Source organism: Mastomys coucha, unplaced genomic scaffold, assembly GCF_008632895.1.
Source record: "Mastomys coucha isolate ucsf_1 unplaced genomic scaffold, UCSF_Mcou_1 pScaffold23, whole genome shotgun sequence".
Classification (NCBI taxonomy): Eukaryota; Metazoa; Chordata; class Mammalia; order Rodentia; family Muridae; genus Mastomys; species Mastomys coucha.
In genome coordinates, this window is record NW_022196906.1 from 57210144 (window position 1) to 57230258 (window position 20115).

Consider the following 20115-nt stretch of genomic DNA (forward strand, 5'->3'; position numbering starts at 1 on the left):
TGAACTCAGAAATCCGCCTGTCTCTGCCTCCCAAGTGCTGGGATTAAAGGTGTGCGCCACCACTGCCCCGCTCCCTTTCTTCTTTTTAATTTTTATTTTATGAATGTTTTGTCTGCACACATGCCTGTGCACCAGGTGCATACTGGTGCCCATGACGGCCAGAAGAGAATGTCAGATCCTCCTAGAACTGTAGCTACAGGTGGTTGTGAGCTGCCACATATGTTGGTTCTGGAAACCAAATCCAGGTCCTCAGAAGATGCAGCCCTGAGCCATCTCCCCAGCACCCCCTCTCTCTAGTGGATTCAAATATATCTCGGGCTTGCTGGGAAGGATGAAGGGAAGTCAGTAGTCCTCAACAAGAATACCCCTGAAGAAAAGAACAGGCTGTCCCAGATCCCAGAAGCTGCTAAGCCCGGACCCTGCCCTCTCTCTCTCTCTCTCTGACCCTCTCCTGTAGCTTCCTAAACTCTCTCTGCCCCATCCATCACACTGTACCCTCTAGGCAGTTTTTACAGATCCCACTCCCATCTGGATCTGCACCGCAGCCCAGGGTCCCAGCCAGGCCAACAGAACTCCAGCCCTACCCCAGCTCACCTGCCTTTCTGTTGCAGGGCTCGCCCTGTAGTTCAGATCAACGCCAGCCTCCGCTTTGAGCCTTCCAAGATCAACATCTTCCACAAGGACTGCAAGCGCAATGGCAGGGATGCCACCTGCCTGGCTGCCTTCCTCTGCTTCGTACCCATCTTCCTGGCACCCCACTTCCAAACAGCAACCGTCGGTAAACCAGCCTCCCTGGGTGGTCAGCCAAGCTCCAGTCTTTCTGTGGGCCTTTCGATTGTTCTGATTCATAGCCTAGGGTTTTCCAAAAATGGGGTCTGAGTACCAGGTCACAGCTTGAGACACCTTTGATGCCTGCTGGGTCTCCTCTGATGCTCTCCTTTCAAGGGATTCCTGGCAGGGGCAAGGGTGGTAGTGGGCAAGACTGATGGGAAATTCCAGGGACAAAAAGAACATCCCTTAGTTGTGTTTTGAATGGGATACAAAAAGGCCGGCAGTAGAGTACAGAGAGGAGGCCAGGAGTCAGCCAGACTCGGGGAACCAGCCTGGAGACAGCAGTGGGGCAAGCTGGGAACACAGCGGGTCTAAGCTACCACCCAGCAGGGGGATGGGCTTGGGAAGGGTCCTTCCTTTTACCTCAGACTGGATTCAGGCACCCACTTCCTTGGCCAGGCATCCCTGGAAGTGATGGGCGCATTAGTGACCACAGGTGGTGTCCCTTTCAGTGATGAGGCACAAGACCAAAGACAAGAAGGTGGGGCGGCATAGGAGGACATGTCCCAGGCTAGTGGCTGTGTACTTTTCCTGCATGTTCCATCTATGACAGGACACAAATTCAAGGACACAGCCACCAGAGGGCTGCATGGGGAACAGAAGGCACTTTGTCATTCTGTCAAACTTCTGTAAGCTAAAGGGAAAAAAGCTGAGGGCCTCACGTTACAGAATACAGACAGGAGGAGTCTGAGGAGCGTCCTTAGCGTGAGTGAAGCCCCCAGGAGAAGCTCCTAAAAGCCCAGAGCAACAGTGTAAGGCAGGGTGTTGGAGGAGAGCTGAGGAGGTCATTTGTCGTCAGAGCTGAGCAACACTGGCCTCATCCCTGCCCCTCTCCTTCTCCTTGTCCTCCCTCCTGCCTCTCACGTCTCGTCTCCTCCTCTTCAGCCCCTTCCTCCTTACCACAGTTCTTGCTCCCAATATGGAAGCTTCTGGCTTCCAGCCTCTTGTGTGCCTGTGAGGGATGAAGCCAGCCCAGAGGCTACTCGGGCCAGCAGTCCAGGATGTGATGAAGCCCCAGCTTGGTCTCGCCCTCTCCCTGCTTGTAGGCATCAGGTACAATGCAACCATGGATGAGAGGCGGTATATGCCACGGGCACATCTGGACGAGGGCGGAGACCAGTTCACCAACAGGGCTGTCCTGCTCTCCTCTGGCCAGGAGCACTGTCAAAGGATCAACTTCCATGTCCTGGTGAGCCTGGCAGTCCATGAGCAGGCCCTAAATCCTACAAGAAGGGTACAGAGTAGAGGGACATCTGTAGGAGAAGTGAGAGCCTCATGGGTGCCAGGCCAGTCCTGAGCCTTCCGTGGATAGCCAGGAAGCAGTGTGGTTAACCTTGGCCAGTGCCCTTCCTCAGGCCCCAGATAAAAGTCCTTATGGTTATCCTGCCCACCTGCCTTCCCAGCTGTTCATCCCTAAAAGGAATGAAACCAGGGAAGTGAGAGGCATTTGAGAAGATGAGGGAGAGAGGGGACCACCACCCATGGCTAGAAAAGGGCAGAGCAACAGAGTGGCTGAAGACTGTATAAAACAAGCAGAGGCATGGACACATGGGCCAGTGGCATCCCAAGAGAGGTGGTAGCTGGGTGCCCATCACTGACTGAGAAAGAGGCTGACCTCCATAGAGAAACACCAGCTCTAGAGCACAGGCGCTTTCAGGCCACTTTGGAGCTCCCCAGTCACTTGTCATCCACAGGCAGGACTTAACTGAATCCCGTGTTCATTCATTCATTCAACATTATAAGGCCGTATCTCAATGGCTGGGCTAGACCTAGAGGTTTCTACACTATCCCCTGCTGGGAAAGAAAGTCAGACACACAAGTGGATTTTTTTTAGCTGGGTGTGGTAGTACCTGCCTGCAATCCCAGCATTCAGGAGGCCGAAGCAAGAAGCTTGTGTTTGGAGCCAGCCTGGGGTATATATACACAAAAACAAAACAGAGAGATAGGGATGCTTAAGTGGCTTCAATGCTACCGGGGGAAGCTGAAGTCACAGATCTGGAGGGAGGAAGAAGATACCTGCCAGGCTTCATGAAGGACCAAGTTATCTGAACTGTGAGAGTTGGGCTTTGAAGGATAAACAGGAGTGGGGTGAAACTTCAGGATGCCAAACTAGCATTCAGTTTTCTACCTGGCACACGCTTTTCACCCACAGACTTTGGCAGAACCATTCTCCACATGGGGACTTACCCTGAGGGCCCCAGGCTGGTGTTCTCCAGCTCTGAGGGGTGGAAGTTCCGTGTCTGCAGTCTCGGCCCAAGAAATCATAGTCTCTCCTCTCTGAACTCAACCCTTCTCTCCCCACAGGACACTGCCGACTACGTGAAGCCAGTGGCCTTCTCCGTGGAGTACTCCCTAGAGGACCCTGACAATGGCCCCATGCTGGACAACGGCTGGCCCACTACGCTCAGAGTGTCGGTGCGTCCCACTCCTCTGCCACCCTGACTCCAGACCTGTAATGAGCATGGCTGAGTCCTTCCCTCACCCCTCTGCCTTCTGTCCCCAGAGACCCACAGCTAGTAACAGCAGGACAAGACTCCTTTATTGGGTTCCCGTGTCCTCTGCACAGAGAGGCACTGAGTGGCCCCTGGGGAAATGATTGGCCCGGAAGGGACCTGTGACCCCGTGACCTCTGGTTCTTACCTCCCCAAGTTTTCAGACAATGACTCGGTTGTTTAGAACTTGCTCTTGTGTTTGTTCAGTAACTAACTCAGTGACGGACTCTCACTGCCTGCTACTAAGTATTCCAAAGCTTTCTTTTTACCAGTGCTTCCAGCTCTAGGGGCACCTAAATCCTCTGTTAATTACTTGGGGTGCTTGCTCCCTGAAGAGTCCACTCAAGAACGCCTCCCCATTTCTGTCTAAGTGGGCTGGGAGAACAGGCAGGATTTGCATTGGACTGTAAGCATTAGGAACTGGCTTATCACAGCCCTTAGAAACCAGAGCTTCTGAGGCCCAGGCACCCAAGCAAAGCTCCTCCCACAGCCGCAAAGCCCCTCCCACAGCCGCAAAGCCCCTCCCACAGCCGCAAAGCCATCAATCAGGTGCTCTCTGGGATCTCTCTAGCACTGTGATAGGATGTGCGGTGCTGCCTCGCCCAACCCCTCCCATCCTCCATACACCCCCACCCCTGCACACCCTGTCAGCCCTCCCTACAGCATACATCTTCCCTCCACTCCTCGCAGCCTCTCACCAAGCAGGTCCTGTTCTCCCTTGCCCCTTCTCTCCCATGGGAGCCACTTGGCTGCCTAAGTCCCAGCCACTGACTTGCCTAACACCGTAATTACAAAGTCTGTACCGTAAGAGAATGGGTGCACACTGCTCGCTCATTAAGTCCGTGTGGCAGATTCACATGCAGTCACCCATGCCAGAACCCTGATGACCCCAGGATCCTGACACCAGGTAGAGATGGAGAACATGAGTCACTCCAGATAGTGGGCAGGGAACTTCCTACAGGAGGTGGCTTTGAGCTCTTTGAACTTTAAAGGATGATCTGAACTCAGAGCTGCAGAGCCGGGAGGGTAAGGAGTCGGAGGCCGGGAGGGGAGGACCTGCTTTAAAGCCAGAAGAGCTGGCTGTATGTCTCCAGGGTGTGGGCGTGAGAGAGTGGGGTAAAGGTGAAAGACCGAGCCAGAAAGTCATTGAACGTATTGGAGGCGGGGTAAGGGGTGAGTGGGTTGGAAGGGGTAGGCGGGGGTGCAGGGAGGTCGCTATCTGAATTCTGGGATTACAGGTGGACACCACCATACTCAGTTTTATGGGGCGCTGAGGGGCCCATAAATGTGGACTTAATTGGCAGAGTGTTTGCCTGGCCTGCTCAATGCCCTAGGTTCCCTCTCCAGCATGGCATAAACTAGATGTAATAGCACATGCCTGTAATCCCATCACTCAGGAGGATCAGAAACAAGAGGATCAGAAGTTCAAGGTCATTGTCAGCTACATAGCAAATTCAGGGCCAGCCTGAGCTACATGAGACCCTGAGCTAAGCCAGTTTATGACATTGATTACATCCTTCATCATCTGGCTGGAACGTCTGAGGACTGGCTTCATCTCCTGCAAGCTTCCCGAGTGGCTGGCTGGAAGCTTGAGCCACCAGGGCTCTGGCCCAAACTTAGTGAAGTGTATATATATAAGCTGAGTCCCTCTAACAATGTGTCTAAACTAGGGACCCAATCTGTCTTAGGAAGAGCTAATGAGGGGCTGGTGAGATAGCTCAGCAGTTAAGAGTGCTGACTGTTCTTCCAGAGGTCCTGAGTTCAATTCCCAGCAACTACATGGTGGCTCACAACCATCTGGAATGGGATCCAGTGCCCTCTTCTGGTGTCTCTGAAGAGAGCGACAGTGTACTCACATAGATTAAATAAATAAATAAATAAGTGAGGTAATGAGACCAGGTCCCCCATCCCGTCCCCCTCACTTCCCACCCTACCACCACCAAGACTGTATCATCGGTGCTGATAGCTTTGACTGCCATGGATGCCATCGAGCCTGGGCTTCAGCACCCAGACCCTACTGAGCTGCACTGTGGATGAGCCCCAGGGCACACCCCATGCTTCACACACCCCCACGCCAAGCTTCTGAGCTATATCTTAGGGTTCTGAAAGGATGGTGCTGGTATTTCCAGTCCACCTTCTAGGATGTGAAAAAGACCAGGTAGACCCCAGGCCCCTCCCTCAGCCCCAAGAGCTTCTAGTCCTAGTGACCCCACCTCTGAGACCTTAAGCAGGCCAACGCCATCCTCACCCCTCCTGAGTGTTGCCCCACCTCCCTGGGGCTCTCTGCCTCTAGCCCTGCCCCTCCTAGTCCATCCTCCCACCCACCCCCACCTCAGCTCGTCTAGCAGGGCCCTCCTGTGCTAGTACTTGCTGGCTCCTGTCAGATACAAGGGGTGACCCAAGGCCTTCCAGGACCGGCCTACGGGATCTGACTGGCTGTTCATTTTTGCCCCCTCCTCCGCCTGGTCACTCTCTCTCTCTCCACAGCACTGAACTATGGAGCTGTCTCCTCTGCTCACCACATCTCTTCAGCCTCGGGACCTTTGCACTTCCAGCCTTCTCTTGGATGTCCCAACTCCCTTGGGGCATCCAGCTTGCTTTCTCATGCTTCAGAACTCTGACCCACTGTCCCCATCTTGAAAATCTGAATACATACAGACCCAAAGAGCTAGCCCTACCTCCGTCTCCTTTGTTCCTCACGTTTCTGCTTTTCTTGCACACTTCACACGAGATCTGTCTGATCGCAGGCCAGTCATCCCCACGATCCAAGAGCAGATGCTGTGCCTTTCTCAGCCTATGTCTCCAATGCGACGTACCTTAGACACAGCAGATGGGCGGTTCCTGTTGACTGGAACTGTGCTGCCTGCCAGCCTGGCTGAGCACTCTCTCTTAGAGGAGGGAGAATCTATGCAGGAGTGAAGGAATCAGCAAGGAGGTGTGTTAGGGGAGGGCAAGGCAGGCAGGGGCCCATCTGGCATGGAGTGACAAAGGCTGGGGGCTCTGGATTCTAAGGCTGGAGGCCATGGTCCCCTCTCCAGCCACCGCCCTGGCTCTCCTTACAGGTGCCCTTCTGGAATGGCTGTAATGAAGATGAGCACTGTGTCCCTGACCTTGTACTGGATGCTCGGAGTGACCTGCCCACTGCCATGTGAGTGGCTCTTTGCCCCATACACCTTGACTCATCTCTGCTGGTGGCCTGGAGCTCCCTGGGCACTGGGTTGTCCTACTGCAGTTGTCTCACAGACAGCATGGCTCTGATGCTCCTAGAACAGTAGCTTCTCACTCCCCTGTGATCTCAGGCAAGTTCCTTCCCTCTCTACTGGCCTCTGCTGCTCTGTTGAAATGAGCATCACTAGTCTATTCTAACCTTGCCAGCTTCTCTGAGAATGGAATCGTTCCATTGGAGAGTTAAACAGATAGAAAGTGGAGCTAGGGAGCCAGGGATGTAGCTCAGTGGATAGAGCACTTGCCTAGCATGCACAAAGCCCTAGGTTCAAGCCCAAGGGCAGCATAAAGCAAATGTGGTGGCCCATACATAGTGACAGCACCGAGGGAAGTGATCAGAAATTCAAGGAGTCTGTGGCTACTTAGTGAGTTCAAGGTCAGTCTGGGCTACATAAGACTCTCTAAGAAATGAGGAGAGGAGTTCAGGTGTGGTGGTATACCCCTTTAATTCCAGCACTTGAGAGGCAGAGACAGGTAGATCTCTACGATCTCTATGACAGCCAGAATGAGACAAGACTTGTCAAAAGCAAATGCGGAAGAGGGGAGGCTGGACAAATGGCTCAGTGGTTAAGAGCATCAGCTCTTCTTCCAGAAGACCCAGGAAACCCAGGCTCAATTTCCAGCACCTAAATAGAGTCTCACGAACATCTGTGACTCCAGGTCATGGGATATTATGCCATCTTCTGGCCTCCATGGGCAGATGGTATGCAGACATACATGCAGATGAAACACACATACCTATAAGTAAACCTAAAAACAAATAAGCCAAGAACAACAACAAAGTTATAGAAAGCAGAGACAGACGACCCAGAGTTCTGGTCTTGCCCTCTAACCCCAGACTCCAGGTAATCCCGAGGGCCTTACCGGCTGAAGACCAGGGCTTTCTAGTCCCTCTAATGTAAAGATTTCTAAGCGGGTGCTGGTGAGGTGGCTCAGCAGGGAAAAGCGCTTGTTTCCCATGAGCTAAATTTGATCCCTGGGACTTATACTGTAAAAGAAGAGAATCAACTCTCACAAGTTGTCTGCTGACCTCCGCATGACATGACTGAAGAACGCAGCACCCACGATCTCCTGGAGGAAACAGACTGGGGCACAGGGCAAACTACGATGGTGCAATGCTCATGAGCACATTTTTAACTTACAGAATGAACTTTACAATCATTTCTGTTTAACGTTGATGCGATGAGACAACATGTAAATGACAGGAAGGTCACAACATTTAGTGCCGAGCTTCCTGGCAGCCAAAGCTGAAAGAGAAGTGAAGAGATGATCCATGACTAATGAGGTGAAACAGGAGAGAGCTGAGTTCAGAGGCAGGTACGGCCTGTGACTGGAGAGTAGGGGGCTTCAGTGCCAGCAGGAGGCCGGAAGCATGAGCTCTTTGCAGGACCCTCTATCCATTTCCTTCTCTCGGTGGCTGTTCCCACAGGCCGTGACTGGCCAGGTGGTCCATTCCCATATCTCTGTGCCAGTCCTGAGGCGCAGCCTCACCCCTTCACCCTCATCTTGCCTGCCTGATAGCCAGCAACCTCTTCCCACAGGGAGTACTGCCAACAGGTACTGAGGAGGCCGGCCCAGGACTGCTCCAGTTACACCCTGTCCTTCGACACCACTGTCTTCATCATAGAGAGCACGCGTCGCCGGGTGGCAGTAGAGGCCACGCTGGAGAACAGAGGAGAGAATGCTTACAGTGCGGTCCTCAACATCTCACAGTCAGAGAACCTGCAGTTTGCCAGCCTGATCCAGAAGGTAGGACCTCAGCGGCTCGCCCAGTTTACCTAGGCCAAGGGCAGAGGAGTCAAGGAGATAACCGACAGAGGTTGTCCTCTGGCTTCCACGAGCACGTGCACACACCTACATCTGCCGCGCACATGCTCACATATACACACAAAAATAAGCCCGCTGGGCGGTGGTGGCACACGCCTTTAATCCCAGCACTTGGGAGGCAGAGGCAGGTGGATCTCTGAGTTTGAGGCCAGCCTGGTCTACAGAGTGAGTTCCAGGACAGCCAGGGCTATACAGAGAAACCCTGTCTTGAAAAAACAAAACAAAACAAAAACAAAAACAAAAAACCAAAAAACAAAGATAATCCCAAACTTCCTGAAAACATGTGCCCTGTCTCAAACACATTTCCCCGACATTCTTCTGAGTTGGACCAAAGCTAAATGCATAGAAGGGGCACCCCTCAAGGTGTGTCCACTGAGTGAACCAATCCCTCTGTCAGACCCTGGCCTAAGAACACTACACGCCTGTCCACTGCCAGAGTAGTCACTTGGTGGCCCTCTAATCCTCTAATCATGGGCAGAGAGAGAGACAAGCCAAGGGATCCCTAAGGTTTGCTGGCTAGCTAGACTAGCCTACTTGGTGGATTCCAGGCCAGTGGAATGATCTCAAAAGAGCAAAGTAGACAGCACATGAGGAACAAGAGCCAGGGCTGTTCATTAGTGTACATGTGCACACACAACTCACAAACACACACATACATGTACAAAGTGGGTGATACGTTCTATGAAGCTCTAGGTCCCTCCACAGAAGACAGAGAGCTAGGCTAGTGGTCATTGCTTTCCTCATACACGATCCATGTCCCATCTAGCAAGAAGACACTGGGACAGGAGCCCCTTCTTGGCCAGGTTGAAATACATGTTAGCCTGCTCAGACCATCTGAAAAGCCTACAACTGAGCTGTCATGATTAGGTCTCTATTGATGTGGTAAAGCCCATGACCAAAGGCAGCTTAGGAAGAAAGGGCTTACCTCACTCTGCACTTCCAAGTAACACACCATTGCTGAGGGAATTCAAAGCAGGCACTCAAGAAGGGTAGGAACCTAGAAGCAGGAGCTGACACCACAGCCGTGGAGGAACTCTGCCAACTGGCTTTTTCTCCATGGTTTTCTCAGTCTGATTTCTTATAGCACTGAGGACCAGCATCCCAGGGGTGGCAGTGCCCACCATTGGCTGGGCACTCCCACATCAATCACCTATTTAGAAAAGGCACTCTACACTTGCCTATAAACCAATCTGATGGATGCATTTTCTCTAGAGAAGAGTCTCTCTTCCCAAAAATGACTCTAGCCGGTGTCGAGTTGACATAAAACTAGCCAGCACACCAGCCCAGGCAGTGCCACAGAGACCAGGTTGCGCACCACACACACTCATACTCACACGTGAGTGTGGTAGGCATGGATGAGTGCCTGAGTCTGACTCATGAGCATCATCACAGAGCTACAGGGAAGCCCACCCAGTGGCTAGGTTTCTGGGTTACAAAATATGTAAATGGCTTTTCTCTTTGCCGTGGTCCAGCACTGGACAAAGGCGAGTTAAAGGAGGAGGGGTTTTACTTTAGCTCGCAGTTTAATGGTACAGTCCATTAGGGCAGGATGACAGGGTAGCTCATTTTACTGTGTCCAAAAGGCAGTGGGGGAAATGAATGGTAGTGGTCAGCTTGGTTTTTTTTTTTTCTTCCTTTTTTATCTGGGACCTCAGAACAGTAGTGTTACCATACAAAGTTGTTGGAGAGCAGGCAATAGAATTCTGTGGCTCCAGGATCTCTCTTCCAGAAAAAAAAAAAAATACAAAAAATACAAAAAACATCTGGTCACTCAGAGGACCTTGGAACCAGAGGAGACAGAGAGGTCATAGCCTGGAGCAGCTTCCAACCATTCAATGGACCAAGTGTCAATCCCGCCTAGCCCCTGTCCACAGCCTGAATGAGGTCTAGACTTCAGAGTCCCAGTTGCCCGCTAGCCAATTCCCCAGCTGCAAGGGGACAATCAGCATACACCTGAGCACTTGTCTACCAACCTGGCCATGGAGCAAGACCCTCCCCTGTATCATCACAAGCCTTTAGTCTGAACCAACTATACCTGTTGTCAGTCTAAGGGGCCCTCTGTGGTTCAGATAGTTGGAAAGTGGCATTTCGGGTGTCTAGTTCCCATGGCCAGAGGTGGGTGGTCCCTGGGATGGGGTGAGGAGCTGGCTGGGGTGAGCATGCAGATGGAGGACTGGAGTCTGCCTGATTACTGTCTCACCCGTCCCAGGATGACTCAGACAACAGCATCGAGTGTGTGAACGAGGAGAGGCGGCTTCACAAGAAAGTCTGCAACGTCAGCTACCCCTTCTTCAGAGCCAAGGCCAAGGTGGAGGCTGAGGGGCCCAGCAGGGAGGGGCGGAGACGGAGACCTAGAGAGCAGGGAGGGGCGGAGACGGGGACCTGGAGAGCAGGGAGGGGCGGAGACGGAGACCTGGAGAGCAGGGAGGGGCAGAGACGGGGACCTGGAGGGCAGGGAGCAAACAGGGGCCTAGAGAGCAGGAGGAGGGTTGGGGATGGTCCTATGTATAGTTTCTTTCTGGGGCTATAGCTCAGTTGGTAGAGTGCTTGCCTAGCATGCATGAAGCCCTGGGTGGGACATGCCTGTAACCCCCTCATTCATGAGGCAGAGACAGAAGGTCAGGAGTTAACGTCCAACTTCAGCTACACGACAAGTTTGAGGCCACCTTGGGCTACATGACACTCTGTCTCAAAAAAAGAAAGTGAGGTGTGGGGGAACACCCCCACGGGGAGCTGCTATCTTTGCACCTATAGTGGCCCGAGTTCACTATTCTATGGCCCTGCACCTCCTTCCCAGACTTTCATCGTGGGGTCCTGAGGTGGTAGTTAAAAGCAAGCCAGAACCAGCACACCTCAGGGCCCCAGCTCAGGCCCCCATCTCCACAGGTGGCCTTCCGTCTGGATTTTGAGTTCAGCAAGTCTGTGTTCCTGCACCATCTTCAGATCCATCTGGGTGCCGGCAGGTCAGGCCTGCCCCTCCCCCACCCCCAGCAGCTCCTCCCTCACCCTGTGCTCCCCTGTGCTCACTGGATCCCATTGGCAAACCTGTTCCCTGACCCAAGTTGGCAGAGGGGCGGGGGTGGGGGCTGCTTTCCTACTGTCCCGAAGCTCAGCACAAGTAACAATGGCTGTCCCTTAACCTGCAGAGAGGGCTTTAGGCAGCAATCGGTTAGAAGGCCTTCGGGTCTATCAGTCAGTCCACACAGCAGCCCTCACCAACAGGCTTTGTGTGGACTTCCAGCCACAAGGAGCTGGACACTTTTTTTTTTTATTTTTTTTTTTTTTGGTTTTTCGAGACAGGGTTTCTCTGTATAGCCTTGGCTGTCCTGGAACTCACTCTGTAGACCAGGCTGGCCTCGAACTCAGAAATCCGCCTGCCTCTGCCTCCCAAGTGCTGGAATTAAAGGCGTGCGCCACCACTGCCCAGTTTTTTGGGAGCTGGACACTTAATCCCACCTGTTCTGTCCTGGTGAGCTCTCTCTATGTTAGTCACTTTTCTCGATGCTGTTACAAAATGCCTGACACGAGGAGCTAAAGGGCAGAGGAGTTTGTTGGGGTTCATAGTTTGAGGACACAGTTGGAGAAGGTACGGCAGCTATACTTGAGGCAGCTCTTCATAGTGTCCAGGAAACAGAGAGGTGAATCCCCCTGCGCTCAACACGGATCTCCTTTTTATTCAGTCTGGGAACTCAGGACATGGTGTTGCCACACTCAGGGCTCCCCCTTAGTGAAGCCAATCTAGACAATCCATCTCAGCCAGGACCGGATGTAACTCTGGCTGACAGTCAATATGAACCATGGCACTTCTCCATTTTTAAGAGGAGGTTTCTTCCTCTATGTAGGTCTGTATATCTGTCCCTCAGACTTCTTAGAGGTGGCTTGCTCCAGGTTGACCTATGAGTCTCCCTGGGCCAGCAGGAAATGGTTTCCTTTCTCACAGCATCATCTCAGTGTGAGATGGAGGGAGGAAGAAAGGGGGAACAGGCTAGCTTCTGTCTGATCAGAAGCCTCAGAGCAGCCGAAACCCTCCACTAAGCAGTAAACCTCCAGGTAAAAAAGCAAACATCACTGTCTTTGCCCTGAGCCCCAGGTGGGCTGGGGATCCCCCAACACAAATCTGTGCTAGCCACCAGCTAGACTTAAACAAACCCCACATGTCCTCAGACCTCACCTGACACACGGCTGAGTTTGTGAAGTTTCTTGGTATGTTGGAGCCTCCTAGGACAGAATGTCCTCTCTCACATAAAGTGAACACACTTAGGATATGGTGGTGACACACCATGACACAGTGGTGGTCATGGGCATATGTGAGCCAGGGATGGGCAAGAAGGGTCATGTATGTCAGTCTGTTTCTGGGGGCCCCCTTTTCAGCCTCACCTCCTAGCCTAAAGAATAGAATTTAGTTTATGTACAAGCTGAAGTCTTGGGGTCTTGCAGGGACTGTACCCTGTGGGAGCAGGAATCAGTGAGCTCCCCCACAGAGAACGCCACTGTCCTTCCCAGGGCGGGGTAGGTGACTTTCCTCAAGGCTCATTGTTCTCCCAGTCCCAAGTCCAACCTCATCTTCAGCTTTGAAGATGGGGAGGCTCATCAAGAAGGTGGCACAGCCAGGCAGTGGCCATGAACTACCCAAAGCCCTCCCTGATGGCATGGCTAGAGAGGACTGGCCCATCCCTACTAGCCTGGCCTCTAGGAGACCCATCAGCTTTCCCTGGTAGCCCGTCATAACCCAGCAGCTTGAAAAGCCAGTGCATCCTTCCTTCAGTTTCTAGAATCCCCAAACCAGTGTCCCCTCTAATTCCAACTCCCTTTGTAGTGACAGTCATGAGCAGGACAGCACCGCAGATGACAACACGGCCCTCCTTCGCTTCCACCTCAAATATGAAGCAGACGTCCTCTTTACCAGGTGGGCTGGTATGCATCTGCAGGAGGGAGGCAGGGGAGGGAGGGGCCAGAGCAAGCAGAAGCAAGCATGGAGGTGGGCAGGAGGAGGTCCCCAGCACACAAAGCTGGCAAATGGAACTCTTCAAAATCCATGCGGGAGGCTGGAAAGCCAGATCAGTGGTTAAGAGCACATGCTGATCTTCCAGAGGACCCAGGTTCATTTCCCAGCACCCACCTCAGATGGCTTCAAACCACCAGTAACTCTGGTCCCGGGGCATCTGACACCTTTTGAATTCTGTAGGCACTGCATTCACATACCCACACACAGAGATATATATGTATACATAATTCAGGATAAAACAAATCTTTTTTAAGTCAATCTGGGTGGGGCCAGTGAAATGGCTCTAGCAACCTAAGCCCAATTCCTAGAAGCAGACACAGGAGAATCATCTAGAAACCCATGGGCTAGCTAGCCTTGAGTACATAGAACAGCAGAGAAAACAAGAAAGACCCTGCCTCAAAATAAGGTAGAAGGCCAGACCCAACTCTCTCTCTCTGTCTCTCTGTCTCTGTCTCTGTCTCTCTGCCTCTGTCTCTCTCTCCCTCTCTCTCTTTCTCTCTCTCTCTTTCTTTCTCTGTCTCTGTCTCTCCATCTCTCTCTCTTTCTCTTTCTCTCTCTGTCTCTGTCTCTCTCTCTCTCTCTCTCTGTCTCTCTCTCTCTCACACACACGCACACACACACACACACACATACAGGAATCTGGGGATGTAGTAGAGTGCTGGCCAAGCATGTATAAATCCTCATTCACACACACACACACACACACACACACACACACACACACACACTTTCTCTGTCTCTCTGTCTCTGTCTCTCTCTCTCACACACACACACACACTGTCTCTGTCTCTGTCTCTCACACACACACTCTGTCTCTCACACACACACACTCTCTCTGTCTCTGTCTCTGTCTCTCTCTGTCTCTGTCTCTGTCTCTCTCTCTCTCTCTCTCTCTCTCTCTCTCTCTCTCTCTCTCTCACACACACACACACACACACACACAGGAGTCTGGGGATGTAGTAGAGTGCTGGCCAAGCATGCATAAATCCTCATTCCATCCACTGCACCATATAAAGCAGACACACCCATAAGCCCAGCACTCAGATCCCAGCATACTAGAGGTGGAGGCAGAGGGACCAGAACTTCAGGGTGTCCTCTGCCATATAAAGAGGCAGCCTGTGCTACAGGAAACTTTGTCTCCAAATTAAAAAAAAGAAAGAATGAATAAATAAAAGAGAAAGGAAAGAAGGAAGGGAAGGAGGGAAAGGGGAGGGAGGCCATCTGTTCTGATTACCACTGCACCAACAATTCTCCACATCACTTGTCACTGAGAAGGAACTTAGACCCCAGGCCACACCATGCCTGATCTTCTACCCCTCTTAGAGGGCACTAGTCCCAGTCTGCTGGGGAACCAGCTCTTATCCACCGGGAAGTCCCCAGCCACCAACAACAGAGAAGAATTACCGGGTGGAGGGTGCCCAGGAGGCATGGTTGCAAAGAAGCCCTGCCTCAGACAGAGACCAGGCCAGGGTGCCTCGCCTAGGACTCTCAAGACTCATGCCCACCCATGTGGCAGACAGCAGTCTCTACACAGAGCATTCATTCCCACCAATCCTATGAATCCTCAAGACAGCACCCTAGCGGCTGCAAAAGACCCAAGGGCCCAGGAAGCAGGCACAGGTCTGTCTCTGTCCAGCTTGGGGATCATCTAGTCAGCACTGACTTGGCCCACACTCGGGTTTTTCCTTGGTCTCTGCAGGAGCAGCAGCCTGAGCCACTTCGAAGTTAAGGCCAACAGCTCGCTGGAGAGCTATGATGGCATCGGGCCTCCGTTCAACTGTGTTTTCAAGGTAAGGCTAGAGGGCACCTCTGAAATACGTGAAAGAGCAGAGTGGAGAACCCCACACCCCAGCTGGAGGGCAAGAGCTAGAGTTATGGCAGGGTCTCAGTTCAACCTCGGCCAGCTCGCTGTACAACTTATAGAAAGTTACTTTCCACCGGGCAGTGTGGTGGCGCATGCCTTTAATCCCAGCACTTGGGAGGCAGAGGCAGGCGGATTTCTGAGTTCGAGGCCAGCCTGGTCTACAGAGTGAGTTCCAGGGCAGCCAGAGCTACACAGAGAAACCCTGTCTTGAAAAAAGAAGGAAAGAAAGAAAGGAAGGAAGAAAGGAAGGAAGGAAGGAAGTTACTTTCCTTCTCCGGGTTCCACGATCATCTGAAAGACATTCAGATTGGACTCAGGATAGTTATTAGCATGTGTCAAAGTGTCAGGTGGTGGTGGCACAGGCCTTTAATCCCAGCATTGACACTCAGGAGGCAAAGAGAGAGAGGGAGGAGTTTGATGCCAGCCTAATCTACAGATGGAGTTCCAGGGTAGCCAGGACTACAGAGCAAGTTTTCAGGACAGAGAAACCCTGTCTTGAAAAAACAAAAACAAAACAAAAGAACAGTAGTGCAAATACATCAAGGTTTACCACCCTATCCCCAGAGTTGACGGCTTTACAGTCGTTCAGGAATCTCAGACATGAGATGTTCAGCTTCATCTCTCAGCCCAAAGTGGCTGCAGCTCCACCCACCCTACTTTCAGCCCAGGCCGCAGGAAAGCAGAGAGAAAGAAGTGTGTCCCTTCCAGTTGAGAGCTTCCCTGGGCATCCCATCTCTGCAGCTACCTCTTACGTCCACAGCATGGGTGTTCAGCTGGGAGGAGAGCTGGGAGAGGTGGCTTTGATCCTGCTTCTGTCACTTAAGGAAGGAGAATGCCAGTTAGGTAGCAGCTGAGCGGCCTCTGCTACAGAGGACCCAGGGCTTCCCTCACCCCCTCGAATGAATGTCATCTTCTCCAAAGCTCTAGTAGACTGGGAGAGGTTGGTGGCTAGAAACAGGGCTGCACCCAAGCCACACATGACTTGTCTTTTGTTTTGTTTTGTTTTTTGTTTGTTTGTTTGGTTGGTTGTTTTTTTTCTTTTGGTTTTTCGAGACAGGGTTTCTCTGGGTAGCCCTGGCTGTCTTGGAACTCACTCTGTAGACCAGGCTAGCCTCAAACTTAGAAATCCGTCTGCCTCTGCCTCCCAAGTGCTGGGATTAAAGGCATGCGCACCACTGCCCGGTCACATGGCTTGTCTTACTCCAGGCCACACAGCTCATTCAGGGGAAGCCCAGGGCCATATGCCAGCTCTCAGTCCCCCAAAACCCAGCTTGAAACCCTGAATGTGCTTCCACCAGGTAGATCACACACATCATTTTGGCAGCCTGCCCTGATTTGTGACCACAACACCTTTACCCCTAGTCTCTAGCAAGCGCCTCCCCCAAGCCCCTGACAAGAGGACTCTGTGGTCATAGAAGTCCTTGATCTCCAGGCTCATGGCCCATTGATGGTACTCCAGGGTCCCACAGCCCATCTTTCGGTACTGTCTTGCTTCCATGGTACAAGCACCCAGGGCCTGCTGAGGCCTGTCCTCGGTCCCTGCAGGCTTGCTGTCCATACCCCTCAACTGCTGCATTGCTCACTCCCCTCCTGCTGCAGGTGCAGAACCTGGGCTTCTTCCCCATCCATGGGGTGATGATGAAGATCACTGTGCCCATTGCCACCAGGGGTGGCAACCGCCTGCTGATGTTGAGGGATTTCTTCACTGACCAGGTAGCTGTGTTCCCTAGGCACCGACTTGGGAGAGGGAAGAAGGAAACAGACACACCCCTAGGCAACTCTCCACCATCTGGGTGCTCCCAGGGCATCTGGCCTGTCTGGGTGGAGGAAGAAAAAGGGGAGCTGGGAGTAAGGTTCAGAACTGTGCGTGTGTGCCTCCCCTGCAGGCCAACACATCCTGTAACATCTGGGGCAACAGCACAGAGTACCGGAGCACCCCAACTGAGGAAGACCTCAGCCATGCTCCACAGAGGGTGAGTGTCTCTAAGCCAAGAGCCAAGGAATGTGCTTAGAGTGCTTCCCCATCCCAGGGGCTTCTCTCTTGACCAATCATATAGCAATAAGAGTTTACTGAGGAGCAGCCATCAGTGAGATGGTGCCATCCCTGGCTCTCTCTCTCTCTCTCTCTCTCTCTCTCTCTCTCTCTCTCTCTCTCTCTCTCCCTCGCTCCCTCTCCCCCTCTGTGTGTGTGTGCATGTGTGTCTATACTTCTCTATCTGTCTCTTTATCTCTGTCTCTCTCTCTCTCTCTCACACACACACACACACATACACACATACTACACACACACACACACACACACACACACACATACACACATATATACATTTTTAAAATGTAACTTTAAAATAGCTTATTGGGGCTGGAGAGATGGCTTCCCGGTTAAGAGCACTGATTGCTCTTCCAGAATTCCTGAGTTCAATTCCCAGCAACCACATGGTGGCTCACAACCATCTGGAATGGGATCCAGTGCCCTCTTCTGGTGTGTCTGAAGACAGCTGCAGTGTACTCACATGCATTAAATAAATAAATAAATAAATAAATAAATAAATAAATAAATAAATCTTTTTAAAAAACAAACAACTAAATGCAAGATAACAGATTTTTAAAAAAAGAATAGCTTATTGATCTGGTGTTGGAAAGAGGATTAGAAGGAGTCTTAAGAGGGCAGGAGAGAGTGACAGGGTATGAATATGACCCAAATATAATCTACACATGCATGTACAGGTCACAGTGAGACCCAATGTGATGTATAGATGATATATGCTAGTGAAAAACATTGTTTGAGACAGAGTCTCACTGTGTAGCTCAAGCTGTCCTGGAACTCACTCTGTAGACCAGGCTGACCTCAAACTCACAGAGATCTGCCTGCCTCTGTCTCTCAGGTGCTGGTATTAAAGGTGCACCACCCCTACCTGCTATGAAAAATATTTTTTAAAAAATAACTTATTAAGCTGAATGCGATCCATGGAGTCCTGGGCTCAATCTCTATCACCATATAAACAAGATGCACTAGGTAGGCTCAGCCAGGAAGATCAGCTGGACAAAAATAGGCATATCCTGTATATGGAGGAGGGGAGGGGAGAGAAAAAGAAACTTTTTGAATTCCTGCATGTGCTCAGCAGCTTTGTTCAGCGAGTTAGCTCTCATTCTCCAAACAAATTTCCTACATGAAGCACTTAAAATTTTTTCACATGCATTCTTGTGTGCACGCATGTGCGTGCATGCATGTGGGTGTGTGGGTGTGGGTGTGTATGTAGGTGTGCAGGTGCTATGGCAGCCATGTGGAGGTCAGAGGTCAACTTGCAGGAGTCACTTCTTCTATCATATGAGTTCCCAGGTTTCAAACTCAGGTCATCAGACTTGGTGGCATTCTGGCTACAAGTACCTTTGCCCACTGAGCAATCCTGCCAGCCCCACACAGCATTTTGAAGCCTGCTGCACCTCACCCATGGTTTGGGTAGAGTTGGGAGGGCACAAGACTACCTCAAAAAATAACTTTACCCTAGTAAAGTTCAGTTGCTCCAAGATGAAGATGTTTGCATTTTTCCATCTGTCTCTGGCACTTTTTCCAAGCAATCTGTACAAATTGTTTTTCTCGTCATGTTACTCTGGCTCAGGCCACCAGGGCAGTGGAAACAGAATTGATGCCAGGGGCTGTCAGATTTGTCTTGATCCTGAATATGGTCCTTGCACCGGGTATGCACATGATTGATTGAGACACTCTCTGGAAGTTTAATTGCCCAAAATACTTTTCTCTGTCTATTGTGACTTACTGCATTGTCCTTTATTTATGTTTTAGCTTGTTTATATGGTGATTTCCAAATCCTCAATGTTGAACGGAGGTTCCAATCCTGGGGCACTGATCATTATGTACAACTTCAAATCTGGACTCCTTGCTTTGTCTTCCCAGTGTCCCTAGTGTCCCCACACACCTGTATCCTTGTCCCAAGCATCTGCTTCCCTTTCCCAGTTGGTCCAGCCTCAGGTCTGTCTGGTGGCCCAAGCTCACTATCCAGGCCACAGGCCCTGTCCTCCAGCCCATGCTCATCCCCAACAACTCTTTTCCAGAATCACAGCAACTCTGATGTTGTCTCCATCATCTGCAACGTGAAGCTGGCCCCCAACCAGGAGACCAGCTTCTACCTGGTGGGGAACCTGTGGCTGACATCTCTGAAAGCAGTAAGTTAGACCCTCAGCAGGACTAGAAGGAAGGGAGGAGGTGGCTGTGGGGGAGTCTCCCACCTGGAGCTGCCTGAGAGGGAAGAGAGGCTCCCAGAGCCAGCTCTGAAGAAGGCCCTCGTTGTACAGCTCAAATACAGGTCTATGAAGATCACAGTCAACGCCGCCTTGCAGAGGCAGTTCCACAGCCCCTTCATCTTCCGAGAGGAGGACCCCAGCCGCCAGGTAAGCCCCAGGGAGTCCTCCCTTCTGAGAAGAGGGGAAAGCCAAGGTGGGGGCTGGGATTGAGCTCAGCCAGTATAGTGCTTGATGTGCAAGCCTGAGGACCTGAACTCCATGCTCAAAACCTGGGGGTTGGGACGGAGGAGGGGAACAGGTGTGGCTGTTTGAAATCCCAGCATTCGGGAGATGAAGACACATCCTTGAGCTTGTTCACTAGCTAGCCTAGCTCCAGGTCAGTGAGAGACTCTCTAAAACACACACACACACACACACACGCACACACACACCACACATACATACATACACACATACATATACATACCACACATATATACATACACACATATACATACAACACATATATATATACATGCCACACATACACACACATATACATACCACACATACATATACACACATACATATATACACATGTACACACTACACACACACATACATATACACAC

The 20115-nt window shown here is 51.6% G+C and overlaps 1 protein-coding gene across 2 annotated transcripts in view; it reads left to right on the forward strand.

Moving 5' to 3' along the window:
- Itga11 (integrin subunit alpha 11) overlaps window positions 1-20115 on the forward strand; it is a 116294-nt gene that overhangs the window by 90070 nt on the left and 6109 nt on the right. Inside the window, exons 16-28 of one of the 2 annotated variants that reach the window (XM_031344655.1) lie at window positions 612-778; window positions 1878-2020; window positions 3136-3246; window positions 6386-6471; window positions 8090-8297; window positions 10585-10683; window positions 11262-11338; window positions 13192-13281; window positions 15080-15170; window positions 16844-16957; window positions 17131-17217; window positions 19316-19426; window positions 19556-19651. In XM_031344655.1, coding sequence (XP_031200515.1) covers window positions 612-778; window positions 1878-2020; window positions 3136-3246; window positions 6386-6471; window positions 8090-8297; window positions 10585-10683; window positions 11262-11338; window positions 13192-13281; window positions 15080-15170; window positions 16844-16957; window positions 17131-17217; window positions 19316-19426; window positions 19556-19651 — 1480 coding nt within the window. Of the gene's footprint in view, window positions 1-611; window positions 779-1877; window positions 2021-3135; window positions 3247-6385; window positions 6472-8089; window positions 8298-10584; window positions 10684-11261; window positions 11339-13191; window positions 13282-14703; window positions 14795-15079; window positions 15171-16843; window positions 16958-17130; window positions 17218-19315; window positions 19427-19555; window positions 19652-20115 lie in introns of those variants that run through there. The other variant, XM_031344657.1, reaches the window with a different exon arrangement.